This window comes from Vitis vinifera, chromosome 2 (genome assembly GCF_030704535.1).
Source record: "Vitis vinifera cultivar Pinot Noir 40024 chromosome 2, ASM3070453v1".
In the NCBI taxonomy this organism is placed as follows: domain Eukaryota; kingdom Viridiplantae; phylum Streptophyta; class Magnoliopsida; order Vitales; family Vitaceae; genus Vitis; species Vitis vinifera.
The window spans coordinates 17,142,737-17,165,751 of record NC_081806.1 but is presented as its reverse complement, the minus strand read 5'-3'; the positions used below and the strand labels follow the sequence as shown (position 1 = coordinate 17,165,751).

The window sequence follows — 23,015 nt, the reverse complement described above, 5'->3', positions numbered from 1 at the left end:
ATCATGGAATTAATGATGACTAATACAACATATATCACTTACCAATAATCATTTTGCACATTGACTATACCTCCTTCAACTTTTACTCTTCGAGCCCATTTTAGTACATAAATACGAGCATAATCATAACTATGGGATAACATCATATGTATGTCCTCATCATCATCCAACAGTTGGAGTGCAAATAGATCCAACTCAAGGGTGTAACAAAATTTATATCCATTTAAATTAATATCCAAATGTTCACATGCCTTCGAAACAAAATCAACATATGACATCCCTTGTCCAATGTACATGCCTTTTTGTTACCCACCCTTGTATTGTATTTGTTTATCCTCCTTAGGTACAATCTCCTCTCCTTCATGAAGGTAGCCATAAATGGAATTTCCCAAGTCCATTTACCAATGGAGAAGTACGTCTTCTTTCATCGACAATCAAATCAATCTATTTCACAATATTACAACCAAGGAAAATTTTACAACAAATACAAAATAAACAAATGAAAATTGTAATCAATTGAGACATATTTTATATCATAAAGAACAATATTTGTAGTATATTAGACATGTTAGGGATATGCCAAAGAACCCACAACTGCCTAATTTCATAAGAAATTTGAAATTTTCAAAATTTTACCTTATTGTAATGTATCATAGTATTATTGTATTTGTATTGTAATTGTAGTATATTTTTATTGCACCTCTATATTTTTTTTAAAAAGAAATTTAATTTTATAGATGTTTTTTTATACATCATTGGATTGTCATCAACAACTTCATGTATTGAAATTACAGTAGTGTATTTTTGTTGTCTTTTTATAATTTTGGCTTGCAAGGTTGCTTCAAAACATTGATCATGATAAGAATACAACATGATAGCCTAGAAATGTCAATTTAGTAAAAAAAAATTCAATATTATGTCATTTTGGTATATTATAATGTATCGTAATGTTAATGTTTTTGCATTGTAACTGTATTGCATTTGTATTGTACTTGTACTTTATAACTGAAGTAATGGCTCTTTTACACAACCTTCAAACTACTAGGCATTCAACACATCATACCAATATAATACTCATACAAAAAGGTAACAAATTCATAATAAAAGACAAAGTGGTCCCATACAAAGTGATTTCAGTTTTCAACAACAATCCAAATATGTTCATAAATACACAAACAACGTGGTCCCAAACCAGCATGAAACAACTAAATTTTTTTTTTCCCTCTACCATGTTAAACCAGTCTCAACAACAAAACTAAAGTAGAAACCTTTTCAATGGAAATCAATAATAACCATATCAAACAACCCACCCGAAAAATAAATTAAAAATAAAAACACATTTTCAATATGACCAAAATAATATAAAAAATTCAGAAAAATAAATTTTAACAACATTTGACACAAAAAATGCATTTTCTTTCTCAAAACCTCCTTCAACATTTCAAATCTAATATCTTAGATCTACATTGTTAAAATTATTAACATTTTGCTCCTTCAATCCAAGTTTTAAATTATTTATTTATTTTATTTATTTATTTATTTATTTGCATAAACTGGCGTATTTTTGTTTGTTTGTTTGTTTGTTTGTTTGTTTTTTGCATTTAAAAAAAATTATTACCTTTAATGGATTTCTTGATTAATTCACACAAAAAAACAAACTTTATGGAGACAGTTTCAGATCATGAATTGAAGTGTTGAATTTTTTTTCCTCTTTGTCTTTTTCCTTCTTCAATACCTTCAAGCTCCAACTTGGTTAAAGAACTTTTTTTTTTTGTTGCTTTTGATTTATTAAGGGTAGTCTTGGCATTTAAACAAAATATGGCCTTTGGAGGAATTATCATATTTTCAACCTACCCTTCAGAAGAATTATCAAATCTATCGACCCTTTCAGGTCATTTTTTTTGCCCTGCCCACCCTAAAGGGTAATTTACCTTATATATATATATAGCACTCACACCCTATCATGATTATCACAATTACATAATTTGATTTTTTTTTTTTTCCAAAATCACCACATATAACCACAAAACTCTTTTTCTTATCATATCTAAGATATAAGATTTTGTTTAGTTCAACTCAATTGAATATTTAGAAATTTTATATCTTCATAAATAAATCAACCTATATTCATAAAAAAAAATAATAATAATATTTTTTATTTACAAATTAAATAACTAAATCATAATCTAGATTCACATCTTCCAAAAAAAAATTTTAATTATTCAAAATTATTTAACAAATTTAAAATATTAATCTAAGAGTTAGAATCTTTTTTGAAAAAATTGATTTTCAAATTCTAAACTCCCAAATCTTTAGCCTCATTTTACCTTACGCTCTTTGATATTTGTAATAAAGGGTTTTTGTAAAAAGATGTTAGAACAATCTAATTTACACTTAGGGTTTTTAATATAAGAAGACCTTTATACCCTTTTTAAATTTATCTAATAAATTTTATACTTTTTTTATTATTTTATCCTTAAAAATTAATTTGGCATATTGTGATGTTTTTGTACTACTATGAGTCCAATGACCCTTGATTTCTTATTGGAGCATCACAACTAAATCATATACCAACAAAAACATTTGTAAAATTTATCCTTTACTTAATAACAATTGTACAGTCAATCCAAAAGGGAATTTGATGCACATTTTAACAAGGTGTGTAAGGGTATTATTATTTTCATATTTTTAAAATTTTATTGTCTTTTCTCAATTTGATATTTTTTAATAAATGAACTTTTATATAAGAATTGGAAGCTACACTTGATCAAAACATACTATCCTTTACAAAACCCTTTGAATGTGGTTTTTTTATTTTTATTTTTAATGCAATATGTTTGATTGTAATGTAACTTGAATCTAGTTTTAATATTCTAGAAATTTACCCACCACTTACTAAAGATAAGAAAAAAAGAAAACGATGATGATAACAACAATGATAATGATGATGATGATGATAAAAAATATATTAATAATGTTTGGGATGCTTCCACACATGATTAATATCTTTGATTACTAAAAAATTCTATCACCATAAAGCAATTTATTATTATTTAATAATAATAATAATAATAAAATATGTCAGCAAATAAATTATTGACTCAATAATTATTAATTAAAATTATTGTACACCGATCTTTTTTGACAAATAGGCTTCAAAATTTTCCTCTTAGGTAGTAGTGATTATATGAAACATTATTTGAAATTATGGTGAAAATGTTTGCTTGTTGTTCACTGTAATGGATTGTTTCGTAGATTTATAAAAAAAAAAAAATTATTGTGCACCAATTTATTGGTTTGTTCTAAATGATAAAGGATTGTCTACTACAATTTGCTTCCCAATAAACTGTTCCACTTGCCATCAACTCAACTCAAAGTCCTCTTCATTCAAACCTTGCAGATTAACAGGCTAACTTTCATCTCTCCTCAGAAGAAATTCTGTTTTCAATAAGATTCGTACCCACTCCATTTATAATGGCATTTAAGCAGGAATAATGAGTGACAATTAACATTTTCCTTTTCTCTTGATAGCTACGGAAATAGAATAACAAATAATTTCAAAAAATAAAAATAAAATAAAAGTAGAATTTTCAGTCATCTTTTATACAAGATATTTTATTACAAGTTTTTTTAAAAATATTATTCAAAAAATTAAAAAAAAAATTGTTTGAATAAATTATTCTTAAAAATAATTTTTTTTATTATGATTTTATAAAAAAAAAATTATAAATTCAATTTATAAAATATAAACTAACATTAATTCAAGTTTTTATTAAATAGGAAATTAATTTTTTTAATTACAATTAAATTCAAAAATAATAATTTTTAATAAAGTATGATTAGTAATATTAAAAAAAATAAAAATTTATATATTTTTTATAAATATTATATAATTGAAAATAAATAATAATATTTAAATTAATAATTGATAATACTATTTTATTTTAAATAAATTTAAAAACAAATAAAGTTTAATTTTTTAAAGTATAAATAAATCAAATAGTTTATTACACACATGCTTTTAGTACTTAATTAGGATATAGTATTTTAATTTTTTTTACTTAACTTGTAATTAATTAATCAAGTTTTGAATTTCAAATTATTATTAAATTTAGATGATTTATTAAATAATTTAAAGCAATAATTATGTTTCACCTAATTTAGAATTTGTTTATCTGTGAGAAAATTCAAAAAATATAGTTGTTTCTATAGGAGAAATAGTAAATCATGATTCATAAGGTACTAGTTTAGGCTAATTATTATATATATTTTTAAGTTTTAAAGTATTTATAAAAATTATTAAATCCATTAATAAATTCAATACTAGGTCTTGTTTGATTTGAAATTCATTTTTCTATTAATAAAAAATATATATATGTTTCTATAGATTTTTTATATTTATTATGCCACTATTTGAATTTTAAAATATTTTTAAAAATGACTAGATTCATTAAGTGAATTCAACACATTAAGTTTTTAAAGTTTATATACTTAGTGAAAAAAAGATTAAAAAAAATATAATCATGTGCAAAAAAAAACTAGCAAAGTCATTAAAAATGAATTGTGACCTTTTAGCTTTAATTTGATCGATTTTGAGTTCCACGACTTTCTAATACTAATTGAATTAGTTTTAAGTTTTAAATTATTTTTAAATATTACTAATTTTTTGTATGAAGTGTTGCTTGATTTTAAATCTATTATTCTAATAAAGAAATTTAGAGAAGTTAAAAGAAATTTAGATTATATGTATAATTTAAATGAATATCATGTTAGAATATTTGTTGTATTAGTATTGGGCGATGGAGAGAAAATGAAAGAAGATATATACCGAATTCTATTTTGTTTCTTTTTATGGTTTTTGTTTTATTTTTCTTATTTCTCTATGTTTTCCTTTTGTTTTCAAAAATTGATTAGAACAAATTCTAATTATTTTCTAAAAACAATTCTCTTTTGTTTTTAAAAATTGTTTCTAGAAAATAAAAACCAAACAATGGTATAAATTTTTAAAATGAATTTTCTGTTTTTTAAAAAAACATCATTTTTAAATCACACCACCAAATGGATTTTTATTATTTAGCATAAAGAAATCTCAAATATGTTTTTTTTAGATAAAAATAAAAAAATGTATTTTAAACTCTATGCACAGGTATCATTGTCAATTTATTTATTTTTTTCATTTTTATTCTCATTCTCATTATTACCTAACAATGATATAGAAATAAATAATCATTCTAATCTAGGTGTATCTAAAAACAAGAATTATAATCATCAAAATTATTCCTATTCAAGGAGAATAAAAATGAAAATAAAATATTCATTCACATTCTTCATTACCCTTCTCATGTACCAAACATGTCCCAAAGGACTTTTGTATCTAGCCTTTAAATAAAAGGTATTTTATCAATTAGGCTTGTAGTAATTAATTTTGTTTTTCTTAGGTTTGGTGGTGGAACTAACAAAAATTAATATAAAAATTAACAACATTATAGTATAATTGCATTAATGGAAAATAATAAGGTCAAAACATAGAATTGACTTACATGTAATTCACAAATAAAGAAATTTGAAAGTCAATTTAAATTGAAAATTCAAAGAGGAAAATCTATTCAAATCTTTTTGAATTTATAAAAATAAAATATTTCCAAAATTATTTAAATTTTCTAAATTATTTTTTTTTGGTAAAATATGATTTTATTTTTTATTTTTAAAATTTGAGTCAAACTCCGTTAGTGCTTTTTTAATATAAACCAGAAATTTCTTTAAGAAGTCATATGCCTAAGCTTTTTAAGTCATTAGTATCTATGCTTAACTTGAAACTGTTAAATCATTTCAACTTAATTTATTAATTTTAGAGTAGGGGAACGCAACCCCTCAAGGTGTTGAAGAGTCTTCTAAAGACTATGATGGTAGTGCATCATGGATGTGGGGTTAGTTATAGGTATTTGGGTTTAAGTTTTAAAAAGTAGCAATCATTAGATAAATATGTATATACACTTTTTATATCAGTAAAGTTTTTAAAAGGTTTTGTCAATGGTTTTTCATGTAAATTGTATCCCATTATACCGTTGGAATTCTAGAAAATATTGATTAATGATTTAATTAATTAAAGAATTCATAAATATTATTAACTCAATAATCATTAATTAAAACTATAGTAGATAAATCCTTTTTGACAAGGAGGTTTTAAATCTTTCCTTTTAACTAGTAGTGATTATATAAACCTTATAATACCCTAAACTTAATTTCTTTAGGGCTTAAAATATAACATAAAAAATAAAAAATAAAAATAAATTTAAAAAATGGCAGTTTTTGCATTAAAACTATAAATTAAATTTTCTAACTTCTTTACATAGAACTCCTTTTTCCCATTCCTTTTGCACAGTAAGAATGATTAGTATTTGAAGATGAGTTTTTTCAAGTAAAACTTTAACTCTTATATTAGAATTTTAGATTTATTATTAATTTTTAATAATTTAAATATTTTTTTTGAAAAAATTAATTCTTGATGAGACTTTGATTTATTTAATTTTAAATATATGAATATGGATTGATTTATTTATCGAGGTAGGGAAATTATATATATTCAAATGGGTGGACCTAAATAAAATAAAATAAAAATACAAATTAGAAGGGAAGTTGCACTGTGTGCATATGATGGATGCAAAGAATGAATAGGAAAAGTAAATGATGGGGGGTTTATGTGGATTTGGATATGGAAAAAAAAAAAAAAAAAGAAGGGAAATTCATGGTTGTGAGTGTGAGGGCATTGCATGACCGAAGGGTGTTATTGAGAAACTTAAAAAAGGTAACAAAAGAAATGATGGCATGAGTGTTTAATTGGTTAGAAAAAAATAGCTATAGGAAAAGTGAAAATGATACGTGGCTACAGCGGAGGAAAAGTGATACATACATGGGTAATGTGTATGCGTGAGAATGTGTTAGATATAATAATAATAATAATAATAATAATAATAATAAAAAAGAATAATAAAAATATTAATGGTGAGTAATATAAAATAATTGTAATAAAATTTATAAGAATAATAAGTTTAGTTCAACAAACAAAAGAAATAGGTTTTGAAGAGATTTGGTTTAATTAAATAAAGAAAAGAGAAGATTCTTAAAAATAAACTTCAAAAATAAGAGTTTTACACAAATTGGGAATTTATAAGCTAATTAATTAAATTAAAGTTAATAATAATAATAATAATAAATATCAAGAATAATAATACCAATAGAGAATATTATTAGGATTATCAACACATATCAAGCCAATGTATGCCTTAAGGGGTCCAGTGCTCCCAAAAAAATCAAATTTTCATGCAAAATTTACATCTTCATATCATATTGCCCTGAAATAGATTTTTTGTGTTCCCCCGCCCTACAATTCTGGCTCCCGGAGTGATTATCAAAGCTCCCCAAGTGATTATCAAACTATTATTTTAGATAAATAACTCATAGTAATAATTGCATTTTTACCATTATGGCTCCCCAAGTGATTATCACACTATTATTTTAGATAAATAGCGCATAGTAATAATTGTATTTTTGCTTATATTATGTTAGGTAAGAGTTAAATTCTTCAATAGTAAATTCTCCAAACAAAATTCAAGGCTTCTTTTGGGTAAAGAAAAATAATACCAATTTTATATAAAAAAATATTTTTTATATGTTATTTCAAATTATATAAACAATTATTTTTTTTAACATGGATCAAATACATTTTTATATGAAAAATATGTTTGATTATCTTCAATTGTTTAAACAAAAAAAAAATGGTGTTATTATGTTCTAAGTTCAAATGAAATGAAACAAACTTTAATTTGTTTTGTCTTAATTGACAATGATGTTATTATCAATTTTTACATTTTTATGGTGGGACATGCAATTGCATTGACCCAAACCAAAAGGGATTTGGTTAAAGGTTATTAGTATTAGTAGAGTTTGATTTTGTTCAATTTTGAAATGAACAAATTTGAAATTAGTCATCCAGTTGTAAATTCAACTTAATTAGACATTAAATTTCTTACCATGTTTAAGCTTTAAGGAATTTTTATGAAAGTGGTTATTAAATTATATATCCTTCTTTGTATTCATATTTGAAAACTTTTTACTAATGAAACTTTGTTAAAGTTCTTAAATCTTTGAAGTTATTCCCTTTTGTTGAATATTTTTTAAGCACTCAAATACTCTTTGTTCCGACAAGAAGTGGTGGTAAGAATGAAAATCATTCTCGATAAACATTTTTGAGTTTGAACTTTTATTTAGCACATTATTTAAATGTTATAAATGGATGACTATTTGAATTATTTGAGTTTGAAATTGTTTGAATAATAATCTAGTGTTTGATGCATTAGTTTTTAGTCTTTGATCATTTTTACTTTTGAGTCTTTAAATTTAAGACTAGAATGATCTTTGTTACCCTTAATATGAGTATTTGTTCTATGACAAACCTTGTTTAAAATGATGGTGAAAATGTTTGCCTATTATTTATTATAATGAATTATTCTTGGATTTATAATAAATAAGCTATGTTTGATTCCTTGAAAATTTGAGGAAAAGAAAATAAAGAAGAAAAGTGGAAGCAAAAAAAAAATAAAAAATAAAAAATAGATTTAAAATTAATAAATTATTTTTATATGTTTGTTCAAACCCATTTTATTTAATTTCCTTCATTGTATAAAGATTAAATAATTTTAAAATATATCAATTTTTAACTAATTTTAATTTTATTTATTTATTTATTTTTAATTTTTAATAAAATCAAATATGAGAAAATTATTTTCTTTTATTTTTTTTTTCTTTTCTTGATACTAAACACAATCTTATAAGGTGAGAAAAAATTTTAGCATAAAAAACTTTATTTTAATAAAAAATATATATTTAATAAAATTTTAAAATTTTTTAAAATCTATATATAAATTAATTTAATAAGTGATTCTGTTAAAAATATTTTTAAAAAAACATTTTGACAAAAAAATATTATAAATAGAAAGACCCTCAATCCGAACTAATAACAGAAATACCGTATCTTTGGGAAGCCATCTCCATATACTACTATTCAACCAAACAAAAGAAAAAATAAATATTTTCATTAGAAAAACCGGGAAAAAAAAAACCATATAAATGAATCTGAATTGATGAATTGCAAGTGACAGAGGTCAGAGGCTGGTGTTGGGAGAAAAATATTTCAATTAAAGTCCCAATAAACTGCATCTCTTCCCATCAACTAGTCTTGTCCATTCAAACTTTACACTGGCGGACTTCAACTCTTTCAAGGAGCAAAATAAAGTTCTTTCTGTACCTACTCTCTCGGTTCAGAAATAACTCTCTTTTTCGTCCTTTTATCACTGCAGTGGTGGAGTTAACAATAAAATTAATACGTAGAATATATCAAAAGGATTCTCTCCTGCAGATGTGTCATTTCCCACAATTGTAGATGTTGTACTAGCATTACTTCCACTTCACAGGATCAATAAATTGTTGGAGGACGCGTTTTCTTTATTTATTTTTTTATTTTTTTTTATTACCATAAAGCAGTTTAAATCCATTCCAAGTTTACTGAAATACTCCTTGTGAGGAAGCCCGTATATCTCTTTGGGAAGTAAATGATTCTTTCCTCACACAAATCCGCCTTTGTATCTCCTCACTCTCCCTTCTCAGAAGCATCTCTATTTCATTCTCTGTGGAAAAAAATCCAACTCATAAATACTGAGGTGAGTTCGATTCTTTTATGGTTACCTTTAATCTTTCATGATAAGATTACTTCTTTTACTGTTGGTTGAGAGTGGGATCAACAAATTGGATACAGAAAAAGGCCCCTTTAATCTCTTTGGAAGCTCTCTTGAAGAACAATCACTTCTAAAGCTCTTTTGAAGAGCAAACTTCCAACAACATTAATGGCTCCTTCGCCTGGTGGTATGTATACATATTCTTAGTTTTATAATCTTTTGATGTTGTGGTTTAGTTTATCAGTTTTTATTTTTATTTTTTTAATAAGAAAAAGTTAAAAATAAAAAACCCGTTTTTGAGAAAGACGATGAGCTGCGATGAGTTGGATTCAATTGTTACATGACCCGAATACAATTTTGTAAAGTGGGTGCTCTCAGTACTTTGAAGAGCTTGAGATAAATATACCTTATGGCATATTTTTCTTTTTGATTTTATTTCTTTTCTCTAATTTGTGCATGATCTATGGAGAATAGAGACAAGATTTTGATAAGCACGTTAGTGTGTAGCTACTTCCCATTTAAAGTAGGATAGTTTAATTGTTAAACTCACACAATGGATTCCTGGTATCTTTCAAAACTTGGATTTTTCGGTAAATGAATATTTTTTGTTTGTTGCTTTAACTTATTTATATGCACCGTTAACAAATTTGTGTTCTTTTTATTTTATTTCATTTTTCTTTTTTCACTTATATGTTAGAAAAGTATTTGTCGAATGATAATAATTTTATAATTTTACATTCGCTCTAAGGTGAAAAATGTTGTAGTATTTAAAATGTTGACATGAGCCTTTTAGGAAGTTAATTGATTATGAGATGGAAAAATAGAAAATTACCCTCAATATTTAGATTTTAAATTTTGGATCTTTTTTTTTTTTTTGAATATTAAACAATTGGATTCTTTTATATTTATAAGTACTCTAAATTTCTTAATATTCTAATACAACTTTTTTTTACTTTTATTTTATTTCTCATTTTTTGCAATATAGGTTGTTTCTTGTGGATGAAAAATGTTAATGGGATGAGCAAAGTCGGAAAAAAAGGTATGTAATCATTAATATTTTCCATGTTTGAATAGAATTCAATCATGTTACAGTTAGATACATAATCCCTTGTTGAACATTTTCCACTTAGAACTTTGATTTATTTAGGTTCATTTTGATTTTTATCTATGACATGCCCAAACTCTGTGTTGATGAGAGCATGCATGATAAAGAAGCTCAATCATTTCCTTCTCTATCTCAAACCCCTAAATAAAACATCTATCCAAGGGACTATGATAATGTTGGGATTTTTTATAAATGTACGACTATTAGGGAAAGTAATTTTTAAAATGCTATAAATTGAAAAATAATTCCAATTCTACCACATTTTTTAACACGTAGGATGAGAGTGAAAAAAAATAGTATTTTATAATTGAAAAGAAGTGCATACCCATTTCCCCAGCCCATTTTCTTCTCTGCCTCAAAACTCATTTTGTTATCTCCCTGAAAACCCATTTTCCCACACGAGTTGATCATGAAGTGGATCTCCTTACATCAATACCAATAGGAAGGAAGTGAAGTGTAGATCCGAGACACCATGGCCCTTGGGTGTTTTCTGTAAGTTTTGTGATTATATTTGGTGATGTAGTTGTGTTTGGTTACCAAGAAAGTGTGGGAAAGTTGAAAAAAAAAAATAAAGGTTTCATTTGTTTTTTTACAATGAAATTGAGTAGGCTAAAAATTGTGGAGAAAGTTTTCATTTTTTTTTTTGTGGTTTCACTTGTTGTAATTCTGTTTGGTTGCCACTAAAGTGTAGGAAAGTTGAAAATTTTGTGGTTCTACTTGTGGGTGAGCTTGTTGTGATTCTATTTGCTATCTATTAATATTTTAACTACTATATTGACATCGTATTTGTTTTATCTCAAACTATGACCCAATTATTGATTAACTAAGACAACCATTAGTTGATAATGCATGGAAATGTGATGTTACTATGTGTTGGTTCATGTGACAATTTAGGAAACAAAAGAACACATTTTTGGCTTTGTGTTTTATGTTTTTTGGTTTTTTAAAAAATAAAAATATTAAATCTAACGTATTGAATGAAGCATAAAATTATATTTTTTTGAGACAATTTGATTTGGTAATGATTGGATACTATAGGAAAAATTCATGAAAATGAGAGAAAATAATGTTCCAAACAATAATTTTATGTTTTGATTTTTGTTTTAAATAAAAAAAGAAAAGAAAAAAATTAAGAAATGTGTTGGTAATTGGGTCACTATGATGATAAGATAATCTTTTAGGTAGTATCTTATTCAAGTTGTTGGCTTTAATTATTTTCTTGAAGGTCTTTTTGCCTCTGGGTGAAAGTTTCTTTGATTATCATTCTTTGGTTTTATTTATTTATTTAATTTTAAATTTTCATTATCAAATGGCAGAATATATATTTTGTTTTGGGAGAATTACCCTTAAGGGTAGGCTGGGGAAAAAAATTACCGATGAGGGTAGGTAAATTTGATAATTCTTCTGAAGGCCTAATATTTTTATTAGACCAATTTACCCTCAATTAAATTCTAAAATTATAATTTATAAGGAATTTCCGATCCTGGATCCGATCTCACTAAATAATCCTTGGGAAGCAATTTCACGAGGGGAGGCGGAGCGAGCCCTTTATCCAACCCAAACAGAAAATCCGGATTAGTCTCGGAGGCCGCCGCCTGAAGTGAAGAACCTTCCAGAGGCTGGATCTGCACAGAATTCAATGAGTCCACGAACCACTGCCGCTCCGATTTGGTCTCGTTGGAACCGAAACTGGTGGATGCAGGAGGGGTCAGCGGGAAGAGAAATAACCCGAGTCTAGCCTGCTTGTTGGATGGGCGACACAATCGATCGTGCTCGAGCATCATGTGTTCAAGATCCTCATCGTTGGTAATCGAGATCAAAGCGTCGAGATCTTCACCCGGTAACTGATACTTCAAGCACACTTCCCCACTAGTCCAAGGTAAAGTCCTCACAAAGCCTTCCAAATCCATCCCAATCCATGTACGATTCTCAACCCGACGCCTGACCCTAGCCCACCCATCCTTGTAGCTTTCTGCAACCGGCATCCTCAACCCTCACCTCATCCCCAAAGCGATAATTTCTTCATTCTCCTCCTCCATTACTCTCCATCCGAGACTTTACAGTTGGAAAGACACTCCACTTTCATTCGACATTGTTGATCTGATCAAAGGTAACCCTCAATCCAAATTTATTTTGGGTTTTAGGATTTTAATAAAGCAATTGAGTCTCATTTCCAAGTACTTCTATCTCTAAACTCTAATTCTTTATTTTGGTTCACATATGCAAGTGCTCTATTTAGGGTTTTTGAGTTCACGTGTTGCAGGTCCTAAAATAATTTTAAGATTTCTAGGCTCTGTTAGAGGAGTTGTTTGGGTGTTTTTTTGTTTGAGTTCATTTTTAAGAAAAGATTTCTAGGCTACTGATTTTGATTGAGATTACAAAGAATGTGGGTATCGGGTATTTGGGTTTTTGTTTAAGTTCACGTTTTTTCTTTAATTTTTATTTTCTACTTTCTCAGCATCCAAACGGACCTGCAATTGTTATTAGTGTTGTTGTATTTGCTTGTGTTTGTGATTAGCTAGAAGATTTGATGATGAATCAACATGGTTTTGTTTAGATGCAATTGGTCTAATTCTGAAACCCATTTGGAATTGGGTTGTGCCAATTTATTTAGTATTATGACTGTTGATAGAGGTTGATTTAGGTAATCTATCTGGATGCCGAGAAGCTGGAGGAAAACATATGAGAAAAAAATATTGAATCCTTGAACTCCTTAATAAATGTAATCATGGCAGTGGTCAAATTTCTTAGAAAATGCTGTTCTGAGCTACTTTCTTATGTTCCTGGATCCCTAGTTAAACTTGGAATCAACTGAGATGTATTTTATGCTGTTTTGATTCTATTAAAAATCAAAAACAAGTTTGAACATATAATTGATTTTATTGATTGTAATGTGGGAACTGGTAGTGGACCTCCTGTTGTGGCAGTGGCATGTATGTAACTGTATTTGGGATCACTAATAGTAGTTAAACCAAAATAAATAAGGGTATAATACAAATGCCCTACATTTACAATACAATTGCACTAGAAGTACAATATATTACAATATTACTTGATTCATTATACATTTAATTATGAAAATTGATTATTTGATATAAATTCCATAGTGTAGTGTGGAGTATAATACATGGATAAAAGGAAAAAAAACAATACAATACAACCAGGTTTGAACATTATTTTAATTAGTATTATTTTATTTTGACTATATTAATGTTTGACATTGTTGTTTAATTTGACTGTTTTAATTTTAATTTTATATTATCATTTATTTACTTTTACAGGAGGTCAAAATAAATAGTCGATGCTCCAGCAAAAAACTTAGACATCTACTTGATGAGCTAAGTGATGAAAAGAAGAGTATAATTCAACATATTGGCTTTGGTGGATTACTTCAGCTCTCTTCCATAGAGATAAGGCATAGTTTATGTAGATGGATAATAACTCATTTCAATATAGCCTGTAGGTTAGACATAGGACAAGAAAGGCAATTTCCAATAACTTGTTCTGATGTAGGTGAAATTCTGGGTATTCCATATATTGGTAGGAGGCTCCTACGTTCACCTACCAATAGGAATAATAGGATGGAAAACCTATCAGATCTTAGAGATAGGCTGATTTTAATGGAAGACATGGCCGAGTTCAAAAAATTGTTTATCTTCTTCTCATGTGCTACATTACTTGCTCCAACATCAAAGTTGGATGGTAGTCATGAGTTGTGGTGTACTTTGCTTGCTGGAGACTTTGACATCAATGTTAATTGGGGTCAATTTGTACTTGACACACTGGTTGCTGGAATTAGACATTTTCGATTGGGTAAAGGCTCATGGTTTACAGGTTGCCTTATTTTTTTACAGGTAGATACCTTTTTTTTATTAAATGTTGAAGGTTTCCATATCATTTTATATGTTTTAACAAGTCTTTTCTAAATAACGTATTGATGTGTGGAATATTTGTGTTTCAGCTTTTTTATGTAAATAAATTTTACATTCCAACCATGTTGGTACCACGTACCATCCCAATATGTGCAGCGTGAACTGATGACTTGATGAAGAAAAGGGTGCATGCGGAATTGCATGATTATGGTGATTTTGGACTAGCTGATGTAAGGGACAATTTTCTTTCAACATTTTATTTTATGTTCATATTTGAAAAATAAATTTATAAAAATTATATATTCTTCTTTTTATTATTGTAGGTTCAAGAAGATGAAAGGGAGGAAGATGCACATGAAGACCCTGGTAATCCAGTAAATGAAGTTGAAGAAGAGACTACTGATGTGAGAACCTTCTACATCTATTCTTTTATTTAAAGTGAAAACCAAACATGTTATGCATAATAATATACATCTTTGACACTTTGTACCATTTTGTAGGAAATTATAGCAGAATATAATGCAGCAGAGAGACAAATTCACCAATTGCTTCGAACAATGAGAGGAGCAATTAGTAAACTAGCAAAGCGGCAGAATACAAATAAAACCCCATCATCTTCTCATCAAAGCAGAAGTCATAATCAACCTGATATCAATGATTCTTTCCCATCACCACCACATGGTAGTACGATTTTTATAGCACTAGTCATTATAATTTTGTATTACTTTTAATTTAATTGCAAATGTTGTATAATTTTTTTTTTTTTGGAAAAAATAATTTTGGTTATTATGCATTCTGAAATTAGCTTATGGATCGCCACTGAATGATCATTTTGCTGATGGTGAAGATAATGTAGGCTCATCAACCTCACAGCCAGCAGCGCAGCATAGCAATATACTTTCTACTTCTTTATGTTTTAATATCAAAATAATAATGAGTATATAATAATGGCTAGTATTTCCTGTGCGTGTTATTTTCATTAGTGAATTTTATTTTCTATACATATAGTTGAGGATGAAGTTCAAATGAATGCTATTATTCCTTACGAGACTGGACATCCTCCAATACGTTCATATCAGCTACGTCGACATGCTACTACCCTACAATCACCATACGTGGTACAACCGTCAATCAAATTTTCAGCGTCTTCATCTGTAGCAAAGCAAGTTTTGGCATATGCATTGGATGATACACGTGATGAAAGGTAAGGTTGAACTTAATTTAGTATAAACAAATACAATTAAGATAGGCAATTGAAATAATTAGTTTTAATTTCTAACATTATAATTATTTATGTGTAGCCAAATATTATGTTCCATGCACAATTTCTTCTTGACAAGGTTTGACTTTAAATGCTTGGGACCTGACAAATTGGTTGACAATAAGGTATTCATATTTAGTTATGTGAAGTTATGATAAAATTACTCTAAAACTATATATCTAATTTTCATTAATTTACATGAAGGTTGTAACCATGCATTGTCGAATTTTGAATGGTATGGATAAAGAAAATAGGAAGCATTTCTTATCTCCAAACTTTGTGGTAAGATATGTTGTAAGAATTATAGATTGGTTTTCTTGTTTTACGTAGATTGTTTTAATCTAATGTATGGTTTGTAATTTTTTTTATTACAGTCTGATGTGGAAAACAAGAGGGGTTCCTTATCTCCAAAATACATATGTGACAATTTATGGAAATATTTCAAAAATACTCGGTTGTGCACATATGAACAGGTTTTATTTAGTTTAATAAAAGTACTTTGTAGTTGGATATTTTTAAGTATTGTGCAGAAAATACATGAACACAACTAATTTGATAAAATCATTGTTTTATTTTTATTTTTTGTTCCTTTTAGTTGTTCATACCAATATGCAGGAAAAATCATTGGTATTTAATCATTTTGAATATTCATGCGAAAAGAATAGAGTTGTTGGATTCATTAATTGATGGAAGGAAAAAATGGATGGATGCCTTCATAGAGAAACTGGTAAATATAGTTATAGTCCAATTACTTATGTGAATCGTTGTCATTATTTTTTTAAAGATGTCCATATTTATAATTGTATATTGTGTTAAGGTGAACGTTTTGTCAACTGTCATTGGGATTCAAGAAAGAAGACCATCAGTGGACATGACAGAATTTGAATTTGTTGTTCCAGAAGTTGTCCAACAATTGAATCCATAAGTTGCAAGATTTGTATTCCTCTTTAACTATGGAAAGCAAATCAGGTTATAAATTTACTAATTTGATATCCAATTGACTTATAATTTCCTTAATTACTATTTGTAGAACAGATTGTGGCATATTTGTAATCAAGTTTATGCAATTATGGAGTAACCGTGGAATTTCTCGTGCAATTGCAAATGTATTATATTGTGGTGAATAAAATATATATATATTTTTTTTATGATCATGAATTTTTCTTAATATTATATTATATACTCTTTTGTACAGGACAAGGTCATAAAGTACAAGGAAAAACTCCTAACACAACTAATAATGTCTCCAGAAAATGAAGTCAGGGAAAATGTCTACCAGGCGATGGATCAGTGATGTTGTAATTTTTTTGGTTTATAGTTGTTGATATTTTTTATAGTCTGATGGAGTTCCATTTCCAAATTTACTAGTCTGATATTTTTTTACAAATTGGCTTACATCAACTAATTTGTTTGGAACTCATAGCTGCTACTATTTATTAATAATTATTGTTATGCCATCATTTGTTTGTGATTTTCAAATTTCTCTGAATTGCTGTAGGCAATGCACTGTCAACTCATCATTTCCCAAACTCCATGGTATCAAAATGATATCACACATTGATAACTCCAACGCATCAATGATAGGCCAATCTGGGATAACTTAGCTCAGCTACTTGGGTGATCAATTTTATTTTTTTTTCTGCCAAAGCAGAATTGAAATAACAACATCAAGAACAAAACAAAAAGACTGTCATATTTGTTGTACTTCACAAAGTTTGGGATCAGATTGACGTGCAAAAAATATTCAGCATGGCAAAAAAACCATTAAGCCTATGCTATAACCTGTTTGAATCTCTCATCATTTCCCAAACTCCAAAATATGAGATTGATTTCATAATTATATTGTCATACAATGAGAAATCTAACCCATAAAATAAACACACAATGAGGTCTATTATTATAACTTGATTACTATCGAAAAGTGTTATTTTGTAGACCTAATTATAAGGGTTTTAAGCACCTTTGTGTAGTAATCATATTCATTTAACCCAATTAATTCATTAAGCTCCTTAGTAATTACTTCTAACCATTTTTAGTGGCAAGTTTACATGTTTTTCATCAGCTTATGAACCAATTCAAGCATACCAATTGATGGAGGAGCTACTTGGGCGAGTTAAGCAAGGATTTTGGACGTTTACAGGCTTGAATTTCAAGTGGAAACACGAGCACAAGCAATGGGAACACCATTTCGCAAGGTGAATTTCACCTTGCCAAAATTTCGCAAGGGGATTTTCCTCATGGTGCGAAATTTGGCCATTTCGCACCATGAAGAAACCACCTTGCGAAATTTCGCAAGGTGGATTTAGGCACCTTGCGAAATTTGGACCTTTCATCTTCCCCCCCCCCCCCCCCCCCCCCCCCCCCCCCTTTTGTGAAATGCCTTTGAAATCCCCTGTTTTGAGACGCTGTTGATGATATTCCACTGCTAGTTCTCCAAGATATTTTGCTTGACTTTTAGCTTTGTAAATACCTATTTTACCCTTGTAATCAACCAATGAAAAGGTTGTTTTTGTAATAGCTCTTGTAATTTAGCTTTTTATTGTCTTTAAATAGAGGTGAAGAGCCTCAGACACGATCATCTTGTAACCTGTAACTTTATAAGCTATAAAAGCACTTTTGTTCATACGCTTCTTTTCTCTTTTCTTTCTCATTTTCTTAGTAGCCAAACATCCTTGGAGGATGAAATCCCCAAGGATGAGAGGCTAAAACCTTTTAGTTTCTTGAAGTAATGGATGCCATGTGAAGCTCCCGTGTCAGGATGGAGATTTCCAAGCCATAAATGTAAGTAGCTGAGCGTCATAAATGTTTTCATTAAAAGTAAAGCTTTTAATCCCTCTGACTTGCTTTGAATGGCCAATACTTGATAACCTTTTGGTCTTAGTGGATTCTTATTGTTAGATCCACTGATGTTCATTAGTTATCTCCTACGAGCCATTGTATTGCAAGTCGAGGAGATGACCTATACCAATAAAAGAGCATTTATGAGGTTCAGCTACCCTTTTTGCAAGTTTTCAAGGACTAAAACTCAATTGTTAAACTCATACTGGTTCGGGAAGTAAGCATCACCTTAGTTGTTTCCCCAACTCGAGGTGAAGAGTCCCAAAATCTCCATTTTTACACAGTGAGTTAAGCATGGCTATCCAAAGCTTTGAGAAACTTCTTTTTCCATCTTTTAACCTATTTTCATGTTAGTTTAGTTTACAACGCCTTCATCTTTTTATGTTTTCATCTTAACCTAATTTTTATTAAGAAAAGTTCACTCCATCCTCCGAACTTCACCAGTTAAAGTAAAAACCCTTCCCAGTGTTCGATCCTAGAGCCACTATGCTATAGTAGTTTTGCTACTTTAGTGTAAGGACCTTAGGTATAAATTTTGTTAATACCCTTACATGCCAAGCTACCAAGAGGCGGGTTATCATAACTCCAACAACATAAAATTGCACAATCACTGATTCATTGTAGCAATTTTTTTTTCACTGTAGTAATAAACACACAATGAGGTCTATTATTTTATCTTATTTTAAAAAATTCCTATTAAACATATTACATTTTCAAGAAACTTATAAGAGAGTAATTTCAAGTATTTCAAAGTCTTTATAACTAAATGACAAAAGGTTTGACACTCTAGTTTTGCATGGTAAAAGCTACCATTTTGAGTCCATTTCAACGAAAAAAATTATTAAAAAAATAGAAAAATAAGAAATAGATTTTAATTTAATAAATTAAAAAATTAATATAATTTATTTTTACAGGCAAATAAGTTTATGAATAATTCTATTCTATAATGTTTTCAGATCGTTGCAATTTTTTATTTTTTTTTAAAAAAAACAACTCATTATCAAAGTTAAGAAGACGTTTCTAATTTGAGGTTACAAAATATATATATATATATATATATATATATATATATATATATATATATATATATATATATTGAACCATTATATATAAGAAATTGGTAATCAACCTAAGAAATTGGACTTTATTTAGTCAAAAGATTGCATTATTAGTTTATGTTGTAATTTATCATACAGTTAGTGTTTTTTTATCGTAATGTTAGTGAATTTATGTTGTAAATGTAATTAAAAATGTAAGCAAAACTGTGAACTATTATAATTAAAAATCTAATACAAGTCCACATAATGGAGATAAATAACCTATTACAAATAACTCCAAATACAAATACATCAAAGTACAATACAATTAAGCATTACATATATAATCCAAAACTTAATAGACATGAAGTAAGTGTATGATTAAGCAATTTTCAAACATAGAACAAAAAATAAAAGTAGTCCTACTACAATTACTTTCTGCATGAACTCAATTCTTGTTAAAATATGTTTAAAATCTTCATCCACGCCATACATTCTTCTTTGAACAACCTCTTCTGGTTCTTGGTAGGTGTTGCCATCACCATTTCCTTCCGGGAATGCCCATTTAAAGAAATGACAGTCATCTCTAGTATTTGCATATTGACAACAATAATATAACCTATTTGGGTTATCCTTTGATTCAGAGATTCTAACAGCCGCCCTCTGTCTGGGTGAACATTTACACATACAATTATGATAAAGTAGATATTCACCATTTCTAGTATTACCTCTTATATTTCTAAATGAAGCACTTGAAGATGCCATGATGTAACCCGTATTTCAATGGAAAACAAGTTAAACAAATGTAATGAACATGTACAAAGTCAATAATGATCTTCAAAATAACATTAAAAACATGGTTACAAACCACCCTAAATAATGATAAGATCATAAATCTAAAATAGTGGCATATGTAATACAAACATCTTTGTCATGACAATCAAGTAAATAAGTAAGTTCCAAAACAAATTCTTACAGATTCTAATTTCATAAACCACACATATCATCACAATCAAAATAAGATAAAAAGTAGCATGTCACCAAACAAGCATAACACTAGAATCATGGAGCGGGTAATGGATTTTTGCATGAAGCTCGATTATGGCCTGCAACTTGACATCGTGAACAGAAGATAAGCCTTTTTGAACTAAATTGAGACTCTATTCGATGGTGTCGAGGCCTTCCAGGTGGTCGTTTTGAGCATGGAGGTTTAAGTGAAGGATATAAGCGACCTTGAGCATCACGAACACATCCATCAGCATCAACTATAGGCATATTGTGATTTGGAATTGAATTGAAGTGTCCAAAATATATCAACTCTTGCATTGGAAGCTTGAAATATGAGTCAACATATTCATAAACATCTTGTTTCATCTGGCGTATTGCTACACATGCATGCTCACAAGGTATTCCGGCCATTTTCCAAGCCTTACAAGTACATGTACGCTCTCTCAAATTCACATCTACATATACTTTCATATTGAATACCTTAAACACACCACCAACATAGGGATATACAGGCAATGACCCACTCTTTATAATGCTTTCCAATAACTTTTCCTCGGTCTTTAGGCCAATTGCAGCTTTCCAATTTTCTGTAGAACCCATATGATCACATGCTAAATGAGCAAACTTATCCATATGTGTCATTACTAAGTTGAAAATTGTGTAATGATGTTCCTCCTTCAGCCAAGCATTGAATGATTCAGCAAGATCAATTGTCATCTTATCCCATCATTTTTTGGCAAACTTTGACATTGCCCAATGTTGTGGACTGTTCTCTTCAACCCACTTCGCTAGGTCACTGTTATATGTCTTTAATTTTTCCATGGCTACAACATAATCATCATCCAACCTAGCATACGCAACATTATCAAGTAGCAACAATGCATCCATTTTACATTTTTTTCCCTTCATACTATGTTTCGTCACATAGCTACTAAAATTCTCTTTCACATGACGATAACAATATGCATGATTTTCTACTCCAAAAAGTTGAGAAACACTACGAAGGATTGCTTGATGCCTATCTGATATTATGACTACCTCTTTATCTTGAAGTATGCCCTTCAATTTCTGCAAAAACCATAGCCAATCCTCATAGTTTTCTGAACTTACAACACCAAATGCAATTGGGAACATGCCATCATCAGCATCATAAGCTGTTGCAGAAAATAAAGAGCCCCTATACGGTCCACTCAAATGAGTTGAGTCAATTGCAATAACAGGTCGACAACCCATTAAAAACCCTTGAATTGAAAAAGAATGTGCAATGAACAATTGCCAAAAATGCCCATCTTGTCTGCTATATTCAGCAATCGTCCCTGGATTAATGTCTACCAATCTCTGACATAACCATGGCAACAACATATATGAGTTTTCTGGAAGACCATATATTCTCTCTTTTGCCATTTCTTTGTATGTCCAAGCTTGCTTATAACTCAATGAAACACCATACCGACTCCTGAAGTCTTTGCAAATTTGATGGGGCAAATACTGAGGGGTTGCCCTTATTACTTGCTCTATGACACGAGCACCTCTCTTCCCCGCATTGAAGGTTGGCTTGAACACTCAACATCTGCACAATGAAGATGTTAACCTTCAAAATTTTGGTTGTGCCTACTGAATTAGCAGTTATTCTCCAAGGGCACCCATCCACTAAACAACACACAGATATTCTCTTTGAAGAGTTCTTTTTGAATTTGTATTGAAATCTACCAACTAATGACATCGTATATAATGCATTTCTAAATTCATCTGAATTAGGAAAACTATGCCCACTCCCAATAATAGGTTGAGGACAAAGACTTAAATCATGTGGCATAACTTCAGTTTCTGCACATCTGGACATGAAGCCTTGAGAAAGTCCTAAATTAGACTCATTGTTTGCTTGACATGATGCAACTGAATTGTGTGTTTCCTCCATACTATTGTGACTGCATATTATAGCAAACTCAGTTAATTAATATTAAAAGCACTTTGCATCATGGAATTAATGACAACTAATACAAGATATATCACTTACCAATAATCATTTTGCACATTGACTATACCTCCTTCAACTTCTACTCTTCGAGTCCGTTTTAATACATAAATACGAGCATAATCATAACTATGGGATAACATCATATGCATGTCCTCATCATCATCGAACTGTTGAAGTGCAGATGG

At 28.8% G+C, this 23,015-nt stretch overlaps 3 protein-coding genes and 1 non-coding gene across 4 annotated transcripts; 1 reads left to right on the top strand and 3 right to left on the bottom strand.

Moving 5' to 3' along the window:
- Positions 1–12,293: 12,293 nt before the first annotated feature.
- On the bottom strand, positions 12,294–12,821 carry LOC100852522 (uncharacterized). Its single transcript, XM_003631461.1, has one exon. The coding sequence runs from the start codon at positions 12,819–12,821 to the stop codon at positions 12,294–12,296; it is 528 nt and encodes a 175-aa protein (XP_003631509.1).
- A 1,162-nt stretch (positions 12,822–13,983) lies between these two features.
- On the top strand, positions 13,984–15,975 carry LOC104882659 (uncharacterized). Its single transcript, XM_059741575.1, has 5 exons — positions 13,984–14,690; positions 14,798–14,938; positions 15,032–15,112; positions 15,209–15,389; positions 15,514–15,975. The coding sequence occupies exons 2-5, from the start codon at positions 14,882–14,884 to the stop codon at positions 15,651–15,653; spliced, it is 459 nt and encodes a 152-aa protein (XP_059597558.1). The 5' UTR covers positions 13,984–14,690; positions 14,798–14,881; the 3' UTR covers positions 15,654–15,975.
- Positions 15,976–17,683: 1,708 nt separating this feature from the next.
- Positions 17,684–17,779, bottom strand: LOC132253376 (small nucleolar RNA Z122). Its single transcript, XR_009465219.1, has one exon. It is a non-coding gene; the product is annotated as a small nucleolar RNA Z122 (small nucleolar RNA).
- Positions 17,780–20,906: 3,127 nt separating this feature from the next.
- LOC104877497 (uncharacterized) lies at positions 20,907–21,569 on the bottom strand. The gene has a single exon (XM_010645820.1). It carries the CDS (start codon positions 21,567–21,569, stop codon positions 20,907–20,909), a length of 663 nt encoding a protein of 220 aa, XP_010644122.1.
- Between the last annotated feature and the right edge of the window lie 1,446 nt (positions 21,570–23,015).

Bases quoted from the DNA above. Each gene is read 5' to 3' on its own strand.
- LOC100852522 (XM_003631461.1), bottom strand. From the start codon at position 12,821: ATGCCGGTTGCAGAAAGCTACAAGGATGGGTGGGCTAGGGTCAGGCGT.
- LOC104882659 (XM_059741575.1), top strand. From the start codon at position 14,882: ATGAAGAAAAGGGTGCATGCGGAATTGCATGATTATGGTGATTTTGGA. The intron at 14,939-15,031 runs GTAAGGGACAAT...TTATTATTGTAG, and splicing joins GTGATTTTGGACTAGCTGAT to GTTCAAGAAGATGAAAGGGA. The intron at 15,390-15,513 runs GTAGTACGATTT...TTCTGAAATTAG, and splicing joins TTTCCCATCACCACCACATG to CTTATGGATCGCCACTGAAT.
- LOC104877497 (XM_010645820.1), bottom strand. From the start codon at position 21,569: ATGACAATTGATCTTGCTGAATCATTCAATGCTTGGCTGAAGGAGGAA.